Source organism: Aythya ferina (genome assembly GCF_964211825.1).
Source record: "Aythya ferina genome assembly, chromosome: 12".
NCBI lineage: Eukaryota > Metazoa > Chordata > Aves > Anseriformes > Anatidae > Aythya > Aythya ferina.
In genome coordinates this window covers 20,823,672-20,846,699 of record NC_140308.1, presented here as the reverse complement: position 1 = coordinate 20,846,699, position 23,028 = coordinate 20,823,672, and the positions used below count along the sequence as shown (strand labels likewise).

At 45.5% G+C, this 23,028-nt stretch overlaps 1 protein-coding gene across 1 annotated transcript; it reads right to left on the bottom strand.

Moving 5' to 3' along the window:
- Positions 1–20,033: 20,033 nt before the first annotated feature.
- LOC311443143 (uncharacterized protein) lies at positions 20,034–22,288 on the bottom strand (the record flags this gene model as incomplete). Its single annotated transcript, XM_084533093.1, has 2 exons — positions 20,034–21,162; positions 21,357–22,288. The coding sequence occupies one exon, from the start codon at positions 22,286–22,288 to the stop codon at positions 21,857–21,859; it is 432 nt and encodes a 143-aa protein (XP_084389219.1). The 3' UTR covers positions 20,034–21,162; positions 21,357–21,856.
- Between the last annotated feature and the right edge of the window lie 740 nt (positions 22,289–23,028).

Here is a 23,028-nt window from a genome sequence, read left to right as displayed (position 1 = left end):
ATTATTATTATCATTATCATTAGTAGTAGTAATGATGGTGGTGATGTTATTTTACTACTACTAGTAGGAAGCATTGGAAGATCCTACATACTTTACTAGTATGTAGGAAGGCTACATACAGGAAGGTCATTAATAGATAGCATTCTGGAGATGATGCTCTATCTAACTGAAATCAGCAGGACATAGGAACTACGTCCTGTATGATAAATAACAAAAGAAAGGGCAGTTTACATTCTTCAATACATTTCTGCTCGATTAACCCCCAGTGGGATTTTACCCCTCCAGTCATGTTCTTTTGTTCCTCTAATTTTCTTTTGTATTTGTTCACTGACCCCAAGCATGTATTTGGCTTGTGACCCTATTTCTGTTAATAAAATACAGGCCATCTGACCAGCATTCACACCAATGAACTACAAGGTGATGATTACCTCATTGTAAATGCTAGGAGTTAGCAATACGCAGCAGTGTAAGGCTGATGGTTGGGTGGGCTGAAGATAACCAACGAAGGCAGCGTGAGCAATTCTGAACTGCAGCTTCAAAAGCAAGCTAAAGATAAAGAAACTCCTTCAAATAAGTAATACTATCCATACAAGAACTGTATATCTCCTTATGTATTGTTCAGCTATTAATTATTTGATAATGTTTAGGGGATTATGGCACAACAAAAAAACAATTATAGCTAAAACGTAGAAATTTTCAGTGTCTGTATGCGTGGTAGCCTATAAAATCAAAATTACCCTATTTACATTTTGGGTTATCAATTATAATTATATGCCTCATGAAAAAATACATCAGCACTCACTGGTAATAATTTCAGTATGGTGTTTTGAGGCTAAATTAATGCTGCAAACCATAGGTGAGCTCTTTCTAAGCAAAGTATTACTTGTTTTTAAAGCACTAACAGCAATGTTCATTTTTTTTTTTTTAGAAGAAAATGCATAGTAATGAACTTTCACTAGATCTGTAAACCACAAAATATTATGAAAAAGCACTGTTAATTGTGTGTTACATGAAAAAATCATGCCAAAGCCATTTATCAGATATGTAATCTGTGGCTCTGTTTTGTGACAGGAAGCCATTATTTCAAGTGAAAAAACAAATCTGTTAAATTTGAACTATTAGATTACAACAGGGTTAAGGCTGCTTCTGTGCTGTAAAGTCACATCAGGGTCACAGCCCAGTTCTAAAGATGTACTGCAAGAGCTTCATATCTGATTAAGACCAAAAAAAAAAAAAAAGATAAAAATGTAATGCAGACTAACAATATGGAATTATCTGATGCAGTTTAGGGGGATAGGGGCAAGGGGTATAACATCATTCAGTTTATTTGCATATGTTTGTTCTTTCCACTGAAATCAATCTCTTTGAAGGAAGCAAGAAAATTTTAGAAAAAGAAAATATTACTAATGCCAGTAAGAGAACACAGAAAAAAAATCTTTAATAAACATTTCTTTTCCAGTGTTGATTATCATTCTGTCTAATGTTTATTTTCATAATTTTATTTGATCCAAACACAAATAAAAATAAAGTTAACTCTACTTCTTTGAACTAACAAAGCTATACTGTGGCCAAATTTAAAGCAAATTTTTAAGTGACTTTTTTTTTTACTCTTAAGCCACATAACAGATTTATAGGGTAGATATTTGCATAACTCACACCCTTGCCTATATAGGAATGTTTCTATGGCTAACAATATTTACCTGCTAGGGGCCTCTTTCCGACTTTATTGTAAAAGCTTTAAATGTTCAGCAAGTACTCAACAGCAGTCAAGGGAGCTCCCTTGATTCAGGGGTGCAGGCTTCCCTTGCTTTGGGTGCAGGCTCAGCCTGTTGTGTTATGAAAGTTGTTGCTGTTTATAGTAGTGGACCACAGCTCAGCTGAGCTGGCTGGTGGGCAGGAAACCCAGAGCACACTCAGTGCTCCCTCCCTGCATTTCCTACCCAAACCTACATCCCAGAGGGCAGGCAGAGAGGCAGGGCAGGATTTGCAGGCAGACCAGGTCTGTGCAGCTCGGGATCTCTGCATGAGGGGACATTAAGAGGCTTTGTTAGCATTTCTGACTGAGCACAGATCATATTTTCACAGTCTTCCATCAGAAATTTGGCAAACACATATGTAGTATAGACTTAGAAAGAATTACATTCCTAGTATAAGTATTATACAATTGTAAAATATGTACTATGATATTTACCATAGTACTTGATACTAGTTTTTTATTGGTGGACGTGTTTAAAAAAATGTTTTAAAACTCTGCCAAATCACAGATGTACTCAGGTGACCAAAATCATAGAATTGTCACAGGTAAAATGACCACATCTCAGAAAGCAACCCTCTTGTGTGCCAGGTGGCACATTCTGGGGTGATGGCTGAGTCCTTTTCTGTGACGGAAAGCAGGTATGTCAGCCTTAGATTACAGCTAGTATGCATTCTACCTGTTCTATTCAGCCCTCCTGCATGCAAAAAATCCCTCTGATTTGGTGAAAGTTGCAGATAAAGACCACAGCATCCAATCTCAATCAGTCAGCTCCAGAAGAGCAACATGCTGGATAAACTCCCTGTTGTTTTTTTTTTTTTTTTGCTAAAAAGCATTGTTAGAAAATGGACACCTTTAAGGATAAATCGGGACTAGTCCCCATGACTGCAGCTGATTGGCACTTGGGCAAGAATGAAAACTTGGGTTCTGAACTGAGCTGTGTAAAACAGTTTGGGCTGCACCTTTTATATAAGTGTGTGTGTAAAAACACTAAAAAAAAAAAAAAAAAAAAAAAAAAAAAAAGTTGTTAACATCTGCATCTAGTTCTAGGCAACGTAGAATACTTCTTGTCCTGGAGGAGAGAGCCTCCAAAAAGGTAACAGAAGGTTCCAGCATAAATATGTAGGAGTTCTCTTCAACAGGAAAGCATCACAACTACACACATAAACCGAAAGGACTGCTTGCACAGTTTCTCTTTTTATTATTATTTTTTACCACTGTGAAAACAAGAATATCAGAACTGATACTGTAATTACTGTTCAGTTCACTTTCACATAAATATACTTAGGAATACAGGACTAGAAAAACACATGCTGCTTCAGGTTGTTTCCTAAATTGCTGACAGCTGTAGCATAGGTACATAACCCAGAATGGGCCCAGAGCAGCACCAATTGCAGATGCCCCAAGGAACGAAACTAGAGAAGTCAGAGAGTTATAGAGTATCAATTTCTAGGGGGAAGAGTGTGAATTAGCACTCCCAGAACTTAAGAGCTTTATATTCTTGCACAGTCAACAAGAAGTTAACAAGGTGTTTCATACCTTAATGGGTAGGTTTTGAAAAAGAGCTGGGGTAGGGTGGTGTGGGAGGTGGAAGGACAGCAGTATTTGAAGGAAACTGAGGAAATCTACTTTGCATTGTTTAACTAGTTATTTTTGTCCATTTTAGTGCATTTTAAAAGTAAAGATTCATAGCAGTGCTCACGTACTAGAAAAAGCTCTCTATTTCTTTTACAGAGAGAAAAAAAAAAAAAGGACTTTGGCATGTATAAACAGAGTTCCTTGTATTCCCTAATCCCTGAGACTGCATGGCTTGCTGGATAATTCAGCGCTAAGCACAGAATTGTGCTCAGCTTTCTTCCCTCCTCCCTTTTCGAAGTGTTTCTACTACACATATCTTCAGAGGTGAGCAGGAAGACTTGTAGACAGGAGCAATAATATCTGCCTGAGTCTGCAGCAGCCTGAAGCAGCACCAAGGGGTAGATTGCTTGAAAACTAAAGATGTTAGTCTATGCCATGCTAGAAACTCAATGTGTTACAGCTTAGAATAAATAGGAACGCATGTAAAAATAGCACACGGTTTACTGTAGTGATGGCTCTATTGCTGTTTTATACGTCTAGATAGGTAGATTGATACTCAATTAAAATGCAAGATTTGAAGTTAATTGTGATAACATGCTTTGCTACTGATGGTCCAGGCACCCCAAAGCTTTTGTGGTACCTGGCAAAGGATGCAGCTGATGTCCTAGCCCAGAATTTTGCTCCAGAATTTTGAAAAGTCCTCTTAAAAACAGATCCCCTCTCTAGCAGGATGTCTGTGCTCTTCACAGCTAGGGACTGAAACACAGCTTGTACCTCAAGACCGCATTTTATATAGTCCCACAGTAATTCTTCTTCCTTTATCTCCAGTAGTTTTGCCCTGCTGGTTCTGGTCTCTTCCCTTCTGCTCAGCAGGGTGTATTTTTGTTCTTTTTCTTAGTTGTTATAACACAACTATCTAGTATATTCGCATAGCATCCACTATCATGCTACTGAAACAGTTTTCAAGTATATAAAATCTCCCATTTTAAAACAGTAATAAAAGGCTTTTACTAAATAAATACACAAAGCTGCTTGCAGATCATGCAGTAAGGAAATCAAATATGGAGCTCAAGTTCCCAGAACTTGGAAGCACAAAGGAGCAGTTTACTAAACAGCCTTTTCCCAACACTCAGAACTCTGATAATCTTTAGAGGAAATAATAAATCTGTCTTTTTCTTGCTCTTCCCTAGGTTTGTTTTTATTGTTTATGTTTTTTTTTTTTTTTTTTTTTTTTTTAATGAAAAGTGTAGGTACTACTTACAAGGCAGCTCCCTGATGTTTCTGGTAGTCCAGCCAAGAGACAAGATAGTGTGGATAGGAAAGGGAGATGAACAATTCATCCTGCAAAGAAATTAAAAACAAAAGTGGAAATCCTTTATAAGAAAAAGTGGCTGGGATTATAGCTGCATGCTTTCACTAATGAGAGAACCTAGAAATCCAGTTGCACTTTATTTAATATTCAGATAAGGACCACTCACCTGCTGTTAAGCTACAACAATTCTTTGAATACTGATAATTTTATGAAACAGAATCCCCTAGAGTCTGGTAGTCTAGTCTGGATTCAACTGGAATACAAAGATGAATAATATTGCATATTACAAGCACCCAAGTAGTCGCAATTTATAGAAATATCCATCTGTGCTCCTGAAAAGAAAAAAAAAAAAAAAAAAAGCATTACCCCAGGGTTATTTAATTAATAAACAAATAAATCATTATATTTAGCTAGCTATCTCACTACAAGACCATAACTGAGAAAATGTTTTAAAAAAATAATAGTGTTGCATTCCTCACCATAAGGAAGCATTACTCAGAGGCACATGAAATGAGTACCAAAAGTGGCATCCGAATGGCTCAAAGTAGATATGTGTATACATTTTTAAAAGATAGAATCATAGAATCATAGAATATCCTGAGTTGAAAGGGACCCTTAAGGATCATCAAGTCCAACTCTTGACACCACACAGGTCTACCCAAAAGTTCAGACCATGTGCCTAAGTGCACAGTCCAATCTCTTCTTAAATTCAGACAGGCTCGGTGCAGTGACCACTTCCCTGGGGAGCCTGTTCCAGTGTGCAACCACCCTCTCTGTGAAGAACCCCCTCCTGATGTCAAGCCTAAATTTCCCCTGCCTCAACTTAACCCCGTTCCCGCGGGTCCTGTCACTGGTGTTAATGGAGAAAAGGTCTCCTGCCTCTCGACACCCCCTTACGAGGAAGTTGTAGACTGTGATGAGGTCTCCCCTCAGCCTCCTCTTCTCCAGGCTGAACAGGCCCAGTGACCTCAGCCGTTCTTCGTATGTCTTCCCCTCCAGGCCTTTCACCATCTTCGTAGCCCTCCTCTGGACACTCTCCAACAGTTTCATGTCCTTTTTATACTGTGGTGCCCAGAACTGCACACAGTACTCGAGGTGAGGCCGCACCAGCGCAGAGTAGAGCGGGACAATCACCTCCCTTGACCTACTAGCGATGCCGTGCTTGATGCACCGCAGGACACGGTTGGCCCTCCTGGCTGCCAGGGCACACTGCTGGCTCATATTCAACTTGCTGTCTACCACGACCCCCAGATCCCTCTATTCTAGGCTGCTCTCCAGCGTCTCATCGCCCAGTCTGTACGTGCAGCCAGGGTTTCCCCGTCCCAGGTGCAGGACCTGGCACTTGCTCTTATTGAACTTCATGCGGTTGGTGATCGCCCAGCTCTCCAACCTATCCAGATCCCTCTGCAAGGCCTTTCCACCCTCATTCGAGTCCACAACTCCTCCAAGTTTGGTGTCATCAGCAAACTTGCTCAAAATACCTTCTATTCCTACATCCAGATCATTTATAAAAATATTGAAAAGTACCAGCCCTAAAATGGAGCCTTGAGGGACCCCACTGGTGACCGCCCGCCAGCCTGATGCAGCCCCATTTACCATAACCCTTTGGGCCCTGCCCGTTAGCCAATTGCTCACCCATCGTATGAAGTTTTTATTTAGCTGTATGGTGGACATTTTGTCCAGTAGGATCCTATGGGAAACCGTGTCAAAAGCCTTGCTGAAGTCCAAAAAAATCACATCAGCTGGTTTCCCTTGGTCCACCATACGGGTGATCTTATCATAAAAGGAAATCAGGTTAGTTAGGCAGGACCTACCCTTCACAAACCCATGCTGGCTGGGACCAATGATTGCTTTGTCCCCCAGGTGCGCCTCAATAAGTTCAAGAACCATCTTCTCCATGATTTTACCAGGCACTGATGTGAGACTGACAGGCCTGTAATTGCTAGGGTCTTCTTTCTGACCCTTCTTGAAAATTGGCACAACATTTGCCAGCTTCCAGTCTACCGGGACCTCTCCAAATTCCCAGGATCGTTGAAAAATAATTGAGAGAGGTTCCCCGATGATGTCCGCCAGCTCTTTCAGCACCCGGGGATGAATCCCATCCGGACCCATGGACTTGTAGGGATCCAGGTGGAGTAGCAAATCCCGCACACGTTCAGGGTCGGTTGGGAGTTTGTCATCCCCACCGTCCCGGTCCTCCAGCTCAGGGCACCCTGGGTCCCGAAGCCCATCATCGGCATTGAAGACAGAGGCAAAGAAGGCGTTAAGCGTCTCTGCTTTGCCTATGTCATTGATGAGGAGCATTATGAACGTGCTCTCTTAGCCTCCTCCTTCCCTTCTCTTTCTCCCATCAGGTGCCTTGTCCTTGCTCTCCCCTCTCATTTGCTGATGGCTGATAACACCTTATCTCCACCAGGGAAGCAACTGGGAAGTTTGCTCCTTCCTCACAAGACTGAAGGTATAATTAGAACAATGCACCTGCTCAGTCCTCCAGTGACTCGGTTAGTCTACATCCATGTCAAAATCCATGCTGTGAGGGTAATTTGATCATTTCACTTACTTTTTTTCATATACTTTATATAAATAAGCCTCCAGAGCAAGCCTCTGTTGAGTTGGTTCAGTTTAATTTCACAAATTTGTGTCAACTCTTTGTTGCTAGAAGAATTTTATCATTTGATCTCATGGTTACACTTTAGTAGATTTGAGTACATATTTTATTTCACTCTCCAGAATACAGAATTCCATCTTGAGTCAAAATCGTATTTTTATTATCATCTATTTATATTTCAGCGATACTTACAGGCTTCAACTGAGATCAGGGTCTTGTTGTATGAGACAATACAGAAACACACAATAAAAGAATGTTGATCCCAGGAACCTTGTAAGCTAACTAAAGGCTGGGGAAAAAAGGAAATATTACCCCCATTTTACAGATGGGAAACCAAAGCTCCGAGAATCTTCCAACACAACTCAGCTCAGCAATACTGAAGAGGGTGTTCTGAAAAAGCAACCAAGTCCAGAATCTGTGCAAAATAAATGTAGATTTAAACCCTGCTCTACTGGCAATCATCAATGTAAGTTCAAATAAATTGTAGGTGTACGATGGTATCATCTGCATACTGAGCATCCCAGGGCTCCCTCAATCCTCTGTGCTTGTTTCTCCCCCAGCGCTACCTTTCCATGGCAGAAGACACTGGTTTTTAATGCTGTCCTCTTAGGCTCATGAAAATTACTCTACCACTGCTTCCTCTAGCACTTTCCAAAAATTAACCTCTAGTCCTGAGATGCCACAGCGGTGTCAAATCTCTCTGACTGTGACAGCTTCCAGGTTCAGCAGAAACATCAAGGGTCTTTCAGATTCTCCTTCCCAGTGTCCAATGAGTAATGCAATCTTTTTGTCCTTGAACAGAGCCTGGAATCTCCAGCATTGGAATACTTTTCCTGCTCTTTAATCTGATCTGCCCTGTAGTCCCTCTAAAAAACTGGGTCAGCAGTAGCCAACAAAGGGTGTTCAGTCAAGCCCAAGCAGCAGAGAAGCACTTTGGCATTCCCTGAAGACAAAACAGAAACCAAGTGGAAATGGTACGTTCACTGTCTTCCTTTCCGAGATGACTAAAGGTAGGAGGGGGGATTGCCTGGAATGAGGGTTGGGGTAGCAGCCGGCACAGAGCTGCTTGTGTCCCCCCTAAGCCTCCAGGGCCACTGCAAACATTTGCAAAACAGCCTGCTGAATTTGATTTGCAAAACTCTCAGTGCTAAACTCTTAACCATTCTAAATGTACTGTAACAGTGCCTTTTGACTAAAAAACAGTTCGGACTAATTGTTAAGGATCAGATAACAGGAAAATATTTCTATATGACAGTCTACTATTTTTCAATTGTTCCTCTGTTACATATCTAAGTAAACATTTGTTCCACTTACCATTTCTGAGCAAATGACATGAATCATTTGACTAGTAAAACCACAACAACAACTGTTGCTTATTAGAAACAGTCATCTTGTTCAAGGGCCTGCTATGAAGGGGTTCTTCGGGAAACTGTTTCTGCTTTTAGTGCTTTACAGTGTAATGAAAGCAAAGTTGCAGAAATTAGGGCATTTTTATTTCATCTATGTGATTGGCGAAACACAGGCACACACACAGAACAATCATTACAGCTGAGCTATTAGCCCCCAAGAAAATGGAAAATTCTCATTTAAGAATACTGCTAATGCTATAATACTTATTTTCTTTGTCTTAGTAATGTTTATATGGTCAACCAAAAGTAGGATCTAAGGATCCCTTTGGAATTAGGTTATATAATTTAGGCTTTGGGATTTTGGTAATGGATGAAATATGTATACTAGTTAAAAAGGCTGTACCAGAATATTTTTCACCATTCATGGTCTTTATAGGTCTTAGAAACAAATTAATTCTGGATTCATAAAAACAAACAAATAAATAATAAATAGAAACCAGTCACCAGTGGTCAAGACAATGTTACCTCACATGAAACTTCTCCAGACAGTGGTAATAGAAAAACAAACAAACAAAAAAATGATTTAAAAGTACGATCAGGATATGAAATGAGGGAGTGCAACTCTATCTAACTGCAGTAAAATACTTTTTATATGAGTGGAAGTAAAATAAGGAAGAAAAACTTTGCCAAAAGGAACTCGAGGACAAATACATGAAACTGAGGCAGGTTGGATGTAAAGATTTTTCCCTTTCTAGGATGCTGCTACAAATGCACTGTGAAGCATAAGGGCAAACATCTGTTTGTTTCTGTGACCTGCATCAAATGAAATTGTATTAAACAAAGGCCCTAACAGGCATTTTTTTCAGACAAAAAACACTGGAATAGTATACCCTGTATGGTGCCCTTATTGTCAGGTTTGAAGGGAGAAGCCAAGGACTAAATGAGCATAGAGACTGCGCTGATCCCAGCAGAGTAGAGGGGAGGAACATTGGCAGGGCAATGTAGAGATGCTACCAAGAAGTCTGCTCTGCTGTTAAATAGGAGTACTTGTAGCTTTGTGGCTATTGCTTAAATGCATATCAAAAACAAAAACACTAAATTCACTTGCAAACTTTAAAGATGATAGAGTGAAAAATAAAAAAGCGAATTGTGGGATTATGGCAAAAGAAAAGGAAAGCAGAGCAAAGAAACTGGGGAGAAGCATGTAACTGAGGAGGCAAAGCTGAGGTTTATTAAAAGATCATATCCTGCCCTTCATTCACCCTCACAACACTCACTGGTAGGAGTCAGTACTTTGCTGCAGCTGGATATTTAGAAGTCATTTGTTCTGTGTAACATGCCTGTTCTTACTAATCTTAGTCAAGTAAGTAGTCCATCCTCATGTGTCATCCCACAGCAGTCAAATGTGCTATTAGCATAAGTGATGATTACTTATCCATGTGAGGTCTTGTGGGGATGGGTCTTTCAGCATCAGTATACTTGACATGGCAGTCTTTCTATTATAATTTAATAAAATGGGGCCCAATTCAGATGCCCCAGGGAATAAGCTGGACTTAAATGGTGTTTAGGCCTTTGACTGGGCTTCTGCAAACCCTGGATTTCATTGAGTGAATAATAATTACTTGGGCAGGCGAGGGGGGTTATTAAATTATATACTCAGTTATTTACCATTGCTCAGAGCATGGTACCTTTGCCAGTGCCTGAGCAAGTTAATGTACTGAACACTCAGAATAAGTCTCTTGTGAGATTGCTTTCCTGAGAAAACAGGGATTGAAGAAATTTGATTAATAAATAGAGTATTTGTGCATGTTGGTGGGTAAATTTCACTCTCTAAGAATGCCATTCACTAAATCCAGACAATATAGGGCAGAGGAGCAAACCAAGTGTCACAGCTGCACCGAAATGAAAACCTCTCTCACAGCCAGGTAGACGGAAAAGGCCCAAGCCAGAATTCTGCAAAGACGGGGGAAACCTTTTTGCTGATTGTGATGAGTTCTGCATTAGGCCCTTACACAACAAGCACACACAGGCACCCTTGATGCATCTTAGGTTTGGATGATTGTGTGTGGTAGCACAGTGAGTGCAACATCTGTGAGATGAATCAGTTACCCGCAATCAGCTGGTTGGTGCAAGAAGGAATCAATCAGTTCATTTTCTATGCCACACACCTCTCCTAAGGAAGAACCCCTTAATTGCTGCATGGATAAATGGACAAAAGGCATCACTCATTCAAAGCACATGATTTTAAAGGGTTATTTGTATTTCTAATAGCTGATATTGTCTCTCTTTTTAATTTTTTCTGTGTGTCTTTTTGTTCTTCACTTGATTTCTGAGCAGTTACTACACTCAGAGTAGCTCCTGCATTCTGTTTGGACCTTCATTCTGAAAATCTACAGTCTCTCAAAGCATTTTCATCTTTCTTGAATACTGTGGCATGTCCTTGTGACCTTTGTGACCTTAGTCCACAGGTCTCCTGATTCCCAAAGCGTAATAGAAGTAGGAAAATTTTGGATCATAATGTCCTAACCAACTACCTCCTGTATCTGCTCTTTGCTGCATATGGTCTGCTATTGTTGCAGAGTTTGTGCAGCCCCAAAAGACTTAGACAAACAAACAAAACCAAACCAAAGCAAATATATTGAAAATGTCTTCATTGATAGGAGAAAAAATACAGCTTAGCTGTTACACTGAGAGGGTTTGGCACACTAGACCACAAGTGAGGGACCCATTATGACATTTGATCCTTATCTTTGCTTGCTGTTCCTATTAAAACAATTTGCTGTTTTTATACCTGTTTCATTTTCAGCTTCCTAATCATGTGTTTGGGAAGAATTGTATTTATTAATTACTACATAAATTGTTTACCAAATCATGCATATTAAAGGTATGTATGCAGATCAGTCCTGTAAAATCACACATATAAAATACATTTTATACAGTGAATCACGTAGACTTATTGAAAGACTAAAATCTGCATATTAAACAAGAGATATGTCCTCAGTAAAATAACAAAGAATCTACATTGTCAATATTAATGAAACAGTGCTATAAAAACTCCTCTTTTATTGTTGTCTGGATAGCATAATTTTTCCTCCTGTTAGATTCAAAACCAAGCTCAGGCATTTTTAGAGTTTTGATCCCTTTGCTGTCCAGTGCCCTGATACAGCCCAAGACTTAAGAACATGCCTAACTTCAGTTGGCTGCAATCCGTATAAAGTCAACAGGAGTTCTTCATACATAAAATTAAAAACCTTCTCCCAAAAAATCATTTAATCAGTTTTAAAAAGATTTCAAGATCCTTACATGTCAACCATTATGTTTAAATTCAGCCTTTTTATTTGTTGTCCAAGAACATGATATTTCTTCATTTTCCCATGAATGCAGCAGTCTAGCCAGTAGAACTCTTTTAATCCTCTCACTGGAGTAGTACAGAAGAAAAAAAAAAAAAAGTTTGATTCCAGTGGATAGTTCTTGATTTCATTATCATATTACAGAAAATATAGATTACAATTCCAAATTATTCTGCCTGCAATCCACACACTAACCATGTAAAAGGCAATACATGGAATAGTTGACTACATCATAAAAAATTAACTTCCTGCAAGGATTTTCTTTAGTTGGTTTCAAAAGAATCCTGTTTGGCATCTTTCCTGAACTGAATTTCTGGAGGGTAACTGCATCATGTGCATGTAAAACACGCAAAAGGAAACATTCGCGAAACTCTTTCTTTCTGTTACCAAATGTGGCTATAGGACATTGTGTTTAAAAGAGTTTCCTGAAAGCAAAATTCCATGAGTGTAAGGTTATATGTATGTGCATTGTAAGATAACCACTGACAGAAAGTGAAAAACTATTCTCTTTCACTTGCTGTTGAGTGACAAAGGTCGCATATAATGATAACTTGAATATTCTGCCAACAGTTAATGATATTTGGCCCCTGCCAAAATAAATAAATAAATAGTTAGATTATAAACAAATAAATAAATAGATGCTTTCCTCTCCCACAGCAAATGCCCTATAAGTCTATAGAAAACAAATTAGGAATGCATTATTCTCAATGAGAAAAAGTCTCCATGAGAGCTATAATTTATTATTTTTTTTTAGTTCATGGAATAACATAAATCAAAAGAAGCAATGGTCTACCTTGTGTTTTGACTACTTTGACCCTCTTCAACCCCTGCCAATTTTTATCTCATTTTTGTTTAACTTTGTACATCACAGTTTAATTTTAAACCTGGTCCTGAAGACAGTGATGTATAGGGTACATCAAGTATAGCTTAAATTACCCTCTCCCCAGTGATTTGAAGTTGAGGGAAGGGTCTTACTCCGCAGCAGGGTGGGAAAGAGAAATGGTCAGATGTTGACCTTTGAACCTGACCACCCTCAGCTACAGAAACATTTATGCCAGAACATCATTTATTGATTTTATTACATTTTAGAATCTTTTAAAACTGTTGGTGAAGTTTGCTGTATATTAATTTTTGACACATGCATATAAAAACAGAGATGTGGTTGACCAGAAACAATAAATATAGACAACAGTGCCCAATAAACTTACACTTACAGGTTTCTGTTTCAGCTTATCGTTCTGAGCAGCCTGTCTTTGAAAATAAATATTCCTCCTCTGATAAGCTAACCAATTTGAAGATTAGAGCTGCATTTGAGGATTAAAGGTTTTTTTTATTTGATTATTATTGGGTCTTGTAGAAATAGAAGATAAATATTAATAAAATGTTTAAGTCCAATTCCGCTCACTTTACTGATGTGAGAATTTTAAACAATGAGACTGAACAAATTATGCAGGTTTTGGCCCTTAAACTCAGCACTGACTGCTCTGCTTTCTCAGTCCACTAAGAATAAGTCTCCCATGAAATGTTACATGTACCCAGCAAACTCATGAGCCCACTGCTGCCACAGAAAACTCATGCTGATGGGTAGCTCTGAAAACTCGCCATCCAATTATATACCAAAGAGCTATGTATGTTTTTTTATTGAGGGGAATAAAAACCACAAGAAGCACTCTAGCGGAGACCACAAAATGGGTTTGGCACCTGTGTCTCCTCAGAGCCGAAGTTCGGGAGTTGTGTTATCACGTGGCCTGCTGACCCTGAGAGAGCAATGCTGACCTTGTCTTACACGCAGGAGTCTATTGCTATGACTCCCCTGAGAGCACAAACCAGCTGCAAACTGCTGCAATGATTAACCCTTATGTGGTGTAGATGTAACATCCAAGTCATGGTACTAAAGCTTTCACTGCATAACAGATCTCTTGCTTTGTAAATTGTTGCTCTTATCAGCTGCACTCTCAGATGTTATCCCTTTCCTGTGAAGCATGACTGCTGTGTTGTTCACTGGAAAGGCTACCAGATCTATAATGTCTGTGATATTTATTCAGTTGCTTTGGAGAGTAATGCAGAGAATATGCTTTGCTGAAACTAAAAATGCAGTACGTGAAAACAAAACAAAACAAAAAGGAGAGAAATTCTCATACATATGAAGCAATATATTAATTAAAATCCAGAATGCCTGTAGTAGATTTGAATCCAGGAACATCAGATTTGCTACAACAGACAACGGTATTGTTCCACTCAGTCCAGGCTCCTGCTTGTGCGAGTGATTTATACCTAATGTTTTGTGAAATGCAAACTCTTTGAGCCTGTGATGTACTTGTACAATTACAGTTTCGCTGTTTGGCAGGAGACAGGATGCTGGCAGCAATCAGCACTCACACAAAACACGAGCTGTATAAGTCTAATTTTGCCATGCACTTCAAAGATGAGACCTAATTCTGTGGTTTCTTATTTGCATAGAAGTCAATGGGAGTTGTGAGCACATATCAGCCTATAATCAAAATTATAGATCTGTGAACAGGGCCCAGACTTCCTCAGTAACGCAAAGCCTTTTATCTGTGTGCTTCCTACCCTCCAGCTCTTCCCTTGCCAAAGCTATGGCCACATCAAGACTGTGAAAGAAAAGGTGACCTTAATGTAAGCCACAGTACGAGGTGATATTATCTGCTTTAGTCTGCAAGGAGCCAGGAGCGGTATCTCTGCTGCTTTTATCATGAGGACTCTCACTTCCTGGAGCTGCATTTCAGCAGGTCCGTACCACATCCCACCTGCCAAGCAGGATTTGGCCCACACCGCTGCCCATCCAAGCAGCAGATTTGTGTTCTCCAAGGGGCTGGCCCTGCCAATCCTTGCTGTTACCCCAGCCTCCTGTGGCTTGGAGGCTGGGGAGACCAAGAGCAGTGCTACAGGTTGCAGGGCTCCAGCCACAGCTCCCAGAGCCAGCTCGTGTGCTGGAATCCAAACCCTCTGCACATCAGCCTCTTGGGTTTATAGCAATTGTATCTGGCTAGGGAGGGTTGTTTTTGTCATTTTATTTGGTTGGTTGGTTGGTTAGTTGATTTTTTGTGAATGAGATGATTTAAACTGAAGTACTTGCTGACTGCTTGCTTCTGTTTGCAGCAGGCTTTTTTTCTGTATTTCATTACCTGTTACTGGAAACCAAGCAGCTGAGCGTATCTGGGGCTGGCTTGAGGTCCACTCTTTCCACATTCAACAGAACTGGGCAGAACTCCATGAAAGTCAGTGGAGTTAACACCAGCATTTGCCTTGAGGTATTAAAGGTATCAAGTTTGCAGGAAGCTTTTTATACAAAACCTTTTTTAAGAGATGGAATCTGTGAGGGAGGCAGCAGCGAAGCAGGGCTCCCTGCGAGGTGCCTGGGGAGGGAGCAGGCCAGTACCCTTCCAGAGGAGGTGAATTATCAGAGATTTGTGACTCATCCCTTTCTCCTCCCTGGTACTTCAGCTTGTCCTTAACAAGCCAGAGGCTTGGGGCTGGCCTTGCCACGGGCTGCAAGAGGCTTCTCTGTCCCCCACTAAGGAAGAAGCTGCTCTGGGTTTTGGTGCTTTGCTCTTTGGTATCTGAATTCATCTGCTTGGAAAACACGACCTCTAGTTTCCTCTATTGCCTAAATCAGCCAGGATTGTTCCTCTCTCATTAGAGAGGGAGCTTTTTCCTGTAGGGCCTGCAGAGGAAAGCACTGAGGTTACCTCTCCGTTTCCCCACCTCCCCCTTCATGGCATGCAAGTGCTGTTGTTTTAACACCAACAGCTGTAGTTAAAAAAATACAATCAAAAACCACATACAGGTAGAAAAACTGTGACAAAACAGTTAATGGTCCTAGGCGTGGCAGAAGCAGGAGGAAAAGTAAACTCACCAGCCCCTGCCCCACCTGCAGCCCCATCTTTCTCTGATCAGCATCTGGGATCACCCAGCTGGAGCCTGTCAGCATCAGAGGGGAGCTTGGGGCCCTCTGGGAGGATTGGTTTCCTGGTGGTGGCACCTCTTTTCATGCTGGGCTCCAGTGGGCAGGGGCTGTGGCTGTATCTGACCCTTGGTCTGTGTTTGGAAGTGGGGGAGGCCCTGTGTGCCCTCTTGTCCGTCCATCTGCCAGCTGTTGTTCCTGCTTGCAAAGTACTGCTACTAGTGGTTGGGTACTCAAAGAGGCAATGCATTAAGGGAAGTTATCCTGAGGTTATTTTGTTCTCTGGTGGGGTTTCAGTGTGAAGGGAGCATCTACTCTATTAGTTCCTGTTAATATCAAACCTCTATTATTAATAGGATTTGCATATGGAAAGGAAGAGGACTGACCTTTAAATTCATTAAAATAAAGCAAATTCAAAAAATAATTTTAGTTAAAAGCATTAGTGGGGTGAAAAATACAAGAACAAATACACAGACATCAGTGTCTGGGTTTTTGGTAACGCCAAAGAGCAAATTATAGTAGGGGAAGATTTGCATCGTCGGAATATGTATTCCAGCCTCCATACTGATATATGTAATGTGGGGTTATCTTTGTATTGCTCCTCTTTCAGAATATATTGTCTTCTTACAAAATAGTCTCTTTTTAGCTCCCATTGGGCTCTGCCTTATAAATGAGGAAGTGGTCCTTGAGGGATTGGCCTGGCTTGAAGTGTGTTATTTAAAAAAAAAAAAAAAAAAGTGTATTAGAATATTAAGCAATATAATTAGCTCATTTCTTTGTGTTTTTTTTTTTTTCTTTTCTTTTCTTTAATCTTACAAAAATGCATAGCCAAGTTTAATTAAACATACTCTCTAGGTGTTTGAATTGTATAAGAATTAGGAAAACCTCGCCGTATTTTAGAGGGATTAGTTGCTTGCGTTTAAGGTTCGTGCTCTGATCTCCACTAGGCAGCCAGGTATCACCACTCCTGTGCCAGAGCAGCCTCAGTGTGGCGAAAAAGTGCTGCTCGTCCACCTGCGCGGGGGGCCGGTTGGGGGCCGGTAGGGGCTATACTGCACCCGCGTCTCTCGTGTGGGGAGGAGCAGGGGGTGGCTGCCCCAGCACGGGCTGGCGCTCGAAGTGTTACAATTGCTAATGCTAGAAGCTGATTTCCACGTGCTGAAAAGCCTCTGTTGCCTTCACAGCAAGCAATCTAAGGCATAATCAATTAGCAACACTTCTACGACCGTGCTTTTCGCGCCCGGCGCTCGAGGCACCGCTGCCCAGAGGTCCTGGGGCTCTGGCGGCGCCCCGCAGCCGCTCAGCTCTCTGCGTGAAGTGCGCCAGGGACTCAGGAAAACTTGGTGCGTTCTGGGAGCAGCTCAGCCGGCTCTTGGTGCTACTTTGTTATGCGGCTGGGGCCGTACATTCGGTATTGGCTCGGGTCCGGTGCTGCCTCGGGCCCTCGCAGTAGGGAGAGGGGAAGCCGGGCAGGTTCTTCTTCTCAGGGCTCAGCTGATAGCATCTGCTGAACACAGCCCTGAACATCTGAAGTTGGGGAAATTAAATAAACTGTGAGCATCCTTTGGTCTGTGGCTCTCTGCCTTTAAAACAATTACTCGCTGTAACCTTAACAGTAGTATATTAAGGGGGAAAAATGCTCACAAAAGAATGTAGCGTTGGGATGGAGCTCTGCCTGGTATTAGAACAATTACAGAGCAGATGCATCCACTCCAAGCAAAATGACCTTTTCATCAAGTTACAAAACATTAAAGGTTAAGGAATGTTTCAAAGGAACTTAATACTTTTAAATCAGGAAAAAAAAAAAAAAAAAAAAGGCAAGAAAAAAAAAAAAGCCATTCTTTCAAGACCTGACTAAATCTGTGGGAAACTGTAAGAAGACTGCTTAGGCATATCCACTCGTAATTTAAGTAACTCTTGTTCTAGAAGGATAGGAGGCATTTCATGCAGTCCGTTTAATTTTAAAATCAGAAGTGCTTTTTAAAGCAGAAATGGGATGTGATAAGAAGTAGCACCCAATGAAAGAAACCTGCTCTGAAAGCTGCTTAATTGCAATTTTTAAGTCACATTTCTCTCTCTCTCCTTTGTGCACCGATGATTCGAGAACAAAGAGAGCGAATCAGTGACGCTGGGGGATTTTCCCAGGTAGTTTCCACGTCTCGCCCGAGCCTCCCGGTGCCCGCTCCCGTCCTGGCAGGGCGTGGAGCCTTGCCCCGACGGGCGCACGCCAAGGAGCGGCTCCTCCCGCAGCCCGGCCGGGCCGGAGACGTTGCTCCGGTGGCTGCCCGGTGGCTGCCCCGGCTTTGGCTCCGCGGCTGTTCGCTCTCGACGAGGGGAAGAGGCGGAGGGAGGCCGGGGGGCGGCTCGGAGCCTGCTGCGCCCGCGGTGCGGGCCGTCGGAGCGCTTCGAGCCCTTCTCCACAGAAGTCGCCGGGGCTTTACGAGCCAGCTATGTGTTTTTATTTTGTTTGTTTGTTTTTGTTTTTGTTTGTTTGTTAAGTACCCGTTGGCAGCGGGCCAGGCGGCAGCCTGCGGGCCCCGCACGTCCCCCGGCCGTGGGGAGGCGGCGCCGGGGCCGTCCCCGAACTGCCCAGGGCGGCCGGGGGCGTTCGCGTCGCTTCCCTGCGCTGTAACGCTCCGACTGTGCCAGCGGCACATAAAGGTCCGCTACTGGCAGGCGGATTAGGATTTTATTTTTATTTTTTTAAGGGAATCTCGCATATCTTAATGCAAGTAGTATATGCAAATCACGTAAAAAAATATATCCGTCTAGGAAATAAGTTTCTGCGGAAGGAGAGCAGGGTTTTGCTGGGAGTTGGGCTTTCTCAAGTCCTCGTGTGTTCTTTCCTGTTGTGCAATGGATCTGTGCACAACAAAATCTTTATTGCGTTAAGTCACACGCGGTCAGCGAAGGCACAGCTGCGTTAGCTGGGCAGTGAAAACTTTCAGGTGATGCAAGAAGTAAGAGGGGAATTCCTTCCCCTACTCCTAGCTCCCTCAAATACCTTTCACATGAGCCAGCTCTAAGGATCACTGCCAGTTCGCACAAAGGCGTTCCCAAAGCCTGGAGCTAGCAAAACTTTGTGTAGGTAAAATTAACTAACCCCTCTCTGCTGACACAATGGCTTTTGTTGTCACGTACGGTGGAGTTCCAGAATCTGTAACTATTTTTCATAAAAGATTTTCCTACTGCCCAAGTGAACACATTACGCTACAGTAGCTCTGAATGGTATCGCTTATTTCCTTCAAAGCAGTGGCCAATTGTTTCTTCAGAGACCCTAGCTCCTTTCAAGGGAAGAGGAAAAAAAACAAAAGTGATAATTCAGCGGGACTGAGTCGCGGCGATAGACTTAATTTGAACGCGCAGCCTCTCCACAAAGTGCAGCCCCCGGGAGCGGGCGGGGCTGGAGCCACGGCTCTCCCCGGGGCCGGGCCGGGAGCCGGGCCGAGCCGGGCCGGGAGCCGGTCTCGCCGCCTCGCTCTAACTCCTGAACTCGCCGGGGCGGCCGCAGGTTGCGCTCCCACCGCCGCGGAGCTGCCTCGGTGGCTCCGCCACCGCGGGGAGGGACTCAGCAGGCACCGCCGGGCAGGGCCGTACCGTGCCGTACCGTGCCGTGCTGCCCCGCGCTGCCCCGCTCCGCTCCTCCCGGGGGCAGCGGCGGGCGCCCGCCCTGGGCCGCCCGGCTCCGGGAGTCCCCTGGCAGCGCCCCCGCGGCTGCCCCGGCTCCGCCGCCTCCGGGCTGTCGGGGGGGGGGGGGGGGGAAGAAGGGGGGTGCGTCTGGAACCGGCAGGTTTTGGTACCCCCAAGGGTGCGGGGGGGACCGGCAGTCCCCGGGGGAGTCGGATTGGCCCGTCCACGGTTACCTCCGGCTTAGCAGGGGCGCTTCTGCACGGCGGGGCGCTGGACGTGCCTGCGCTGCCCGGTCTGGTTTATTTCCACCCCCCGGACCCCCTCCGAAATGCCCGGTCCTGGTCGCAAGGACCCCGCTATCCCAGTTGCGATTTTCTGAGGCTCGTTATGTGTCAGAACTGTAAAAGTCCTCTGGACAATTTACAGACAAAACATCTGGTTCGTTAAAGCAAAGCTACTGGACTAAGACAAACAAACTTTGCTGCTGTGTAAATTCACTTACCCAAACAATTTACATTCAAGCAAAGATTTTAGCCCGGAGAAAAAACTTTTATTCATTTGTACTCAGGAGGCTTGGGAATTCAGAGGCATTTTAAAATAATTTTGCTCTAATAAAGTTATGTAGATATTACAAAATGCCTTTGTTCTCCCTTCAGATAATTATTGTCGTTATAATGGTTATTGACAATACTTTGTGTTTCACAAAAGCGGAGTATCGTTTTCCGTGGCGGGCAGTTGTGTTTTTAAACAAACTTGTCAGAGGCGCATCCCTCCCGCCCGGCGCTAATGCAAGCCGCTGCTCCTTTGTTCCTCGCCGGCAGAAAATGGAGCGCTCCCCGCCGCCTTCTCGCACCCCGACGGCGGGGGCTGCGGGGGACAGTGTTCCCCGGGACGGGAGGCGACATGGCGGGGGGGCGACACGGGCCGGGGGGGGATCCCGTCTGAGGCCCACGGTCATAAGGCGCCGCCTCAGTGGCGCAGCCGCTGCGTGCGGTGGGGGGCGGCGGGCAGGTGAGCCCCCCCCGGCGGCTCGGTGCAGCCGCAGGACTGCCTAGCTTGGTGCCAAGACCCCGATTTGAGGCTCTCTCGGCGTCGGGGAGCTCCGAAGGGCGCCCCCGGAGCTGCCGCAGGGCCGCCCGCCCGCCCCGAAGGCGCGCCGGGAGCTCGCCTTCGCTCTCTCTCGGTGGCGGCGGCCGGCACGGCGCTGTTCGGGGCCTGGAACAGCGCCCGCAGGGTTCAGCCTGCTTCGTTTCGTGACCCCCGCGGGCCGCCGCCGTGCCTGCTCGTTGCCCCGGGCCCGCCGCGGTTTCTCCCGTGCGGGCAGGAAGCAGGCGGTGGAGGCGAGCAGCGACGCGGCACTCTCCGAGCCGGTGGGACGGTCATCGGTGTGGTGATCAGAGTGTGGGGCTAGTCAATAGCGGGTACCTTGGGTTAAAAGTGCCGGACAGGGAGAGCTTAGAGCTGAGCCTCGTGTGCTTAGTCTGTGCGGATGGAGTCTGGGCAGCCACCGATTTATGCGTTGTTTGTGAATGTTACACTTAATAGTGTTCTGGCTCTCCGAAACAGACCGCGAGCCCCCAAAGAAGGTGATGCACGTGAAGCGGCCCGCATTTCCTGCTGTAATCCGTCTGATAGAAAATTCAATAGATTTTTCTTCCTTTAAAAGAAAAAAAAAAAGAGAGAGAGAGAGAGAGGAGAAGAAGGGGGGAAATGGTTAGCGACCAAATCGTTCTACAACTTCCTGAGCGCTCTGGCCGTGCTGTGGCTGTGTCACTGCCGTGCACGTGTGGGTGCGTGTGCGCCTACAGCCGCTGCCCCTCTCATGCACACGCGCACCCTGGCACTGCTCACCGAGCTGGAAAAGTTCCTCCTAGGACCGCCGACGGAAAGTTTCACTTTCCACCCCTCGCTCCCTCCAGGCTCAAGCTGGGCACCCCGCTCCCCGCCGCTACCGGAGCCGGCGCCCCCCCTCTCCCCCGGTGAGGAACCGGGTCGCTGCCGGTCCCCGGCGGGGCTACAGGGGGGCAGCCCCTCTCCCACGGACGAGTGCTGCTGCTTGGGTCGCCCCCTGCTCGCTCCCCCCGCCCTGGCTGCGCTCCTGCCCCCTGGGCTCGACCCTGCCGATGGGGCCTAACCGGGGCCGGGAGGGTCCCGGGGGGGCTGGAGCCCAGACCCCCGCCGCTGCCGGCTGCCTGCCCGGAGCCCCCGGCACGGCGATGGGCTTGCGGCGCGGGGGGCGCGCAGAGTAACGCTGGGGCAGGGGCGCAGAATTGGGGAGGGGGGAGTGGAAAAAGAAAAGTTCTTGCAACTCGCAACCCCCGCCCCCCTCCTTCTGAACCCCCTCCCCCGAATTAACGATCGCCTCGGGGTGCTCTCGCAGGGGGAGAGAATTTGGGAATGGCGAGTCCTCGGGCAGGAGCAGCCTTCGCAGGGCTCAAACAAGCGAGCACCCAGTCCCAGCGTCCCGGTACTTGCTGGGACTTTGCCGGGGCTGTGGGGGCGCTTCCCCCGGCGCCCCCCGAGCCCCGCAGCGGGGTGTCTCCGAGTTGTGTTCCAGCCTCCCCCGGTCCGCAGCCCGGAGCCACCCGCCGTGCCGAGCCGTGCTGTGCCGTGCTGTGCCACGCCGTGTCGGCTCGGCCGGCAGCCGCTCCAGCCCCCAGTTCACGCGTTGCTCGATTGCCGGCTTCGGCTGCTGCAGATTTCCCCGGAGCAGCAGCAGCAGCACCGGGGCCGGGCGCCGCTGCCCCTGCCTCCGGCCGCGCTGCCGCCGGCGAAAAGCGCATCCTCACGGGCTGCGATAAATTATTTAGGCTTTCTGCTTCCTAATTTTTGACTTCGAGGGGGAGGAGGGAGAAAGGAAGAAGGAGTTGTTCCTAATCGCAGCCCGGCCCTTTCTGCTCGCCGAGCCTGTCCAACACTTGTAAATACTTATGCGGCGGCCGGTTCCTGCTTGCCGGCGGGGCTGGGCAGCGCTGGCTGCTCGCAGCGCACACCGCTCCAGGTCGCGCCCGGTGTGTTGTCGTCGCGCTGTGCCGCCGGGGTGACACTGACGGATGCGCCAATGGTGAGACGGACAGATGTTAGGGCGGATCCAGCGGCGGTTGCTGCCACGGCGGCGGAGCCCAGCCCGCAGCGGGCCCGAGCCGCCGCCCGGTGCCGCTGCGGGTCCCGGTGCCGGTCCCCGTGCCGGTCCCCGGACGAGCAGCACGCACGCACTCACGGCCGGGCGTTTTGGGGAGAGGGTAGCGGCTCCGGGTCGGCTTTTAAGCCGATCCGATCGCTCTCTCTGCGAGCAGACCCTGTAACTGTGAGGAGAAACCAGCGAGTATCAATGAGACGGAACTGAGCGAATTTGGCAGCAGAAGCGGCATCTGACAACTCACCATTTTCGCCTTTGCAAGAAACGTTTCGTTTTCCCCCAAGAGTAGCAATTTCCCGGGGAATTCAGGCGACTGCGATTTATTTTATTTTACTTTTTTTTTTTTTTAATCCTATAGATCAGCTTAAAAAAAATCGTCTCGTA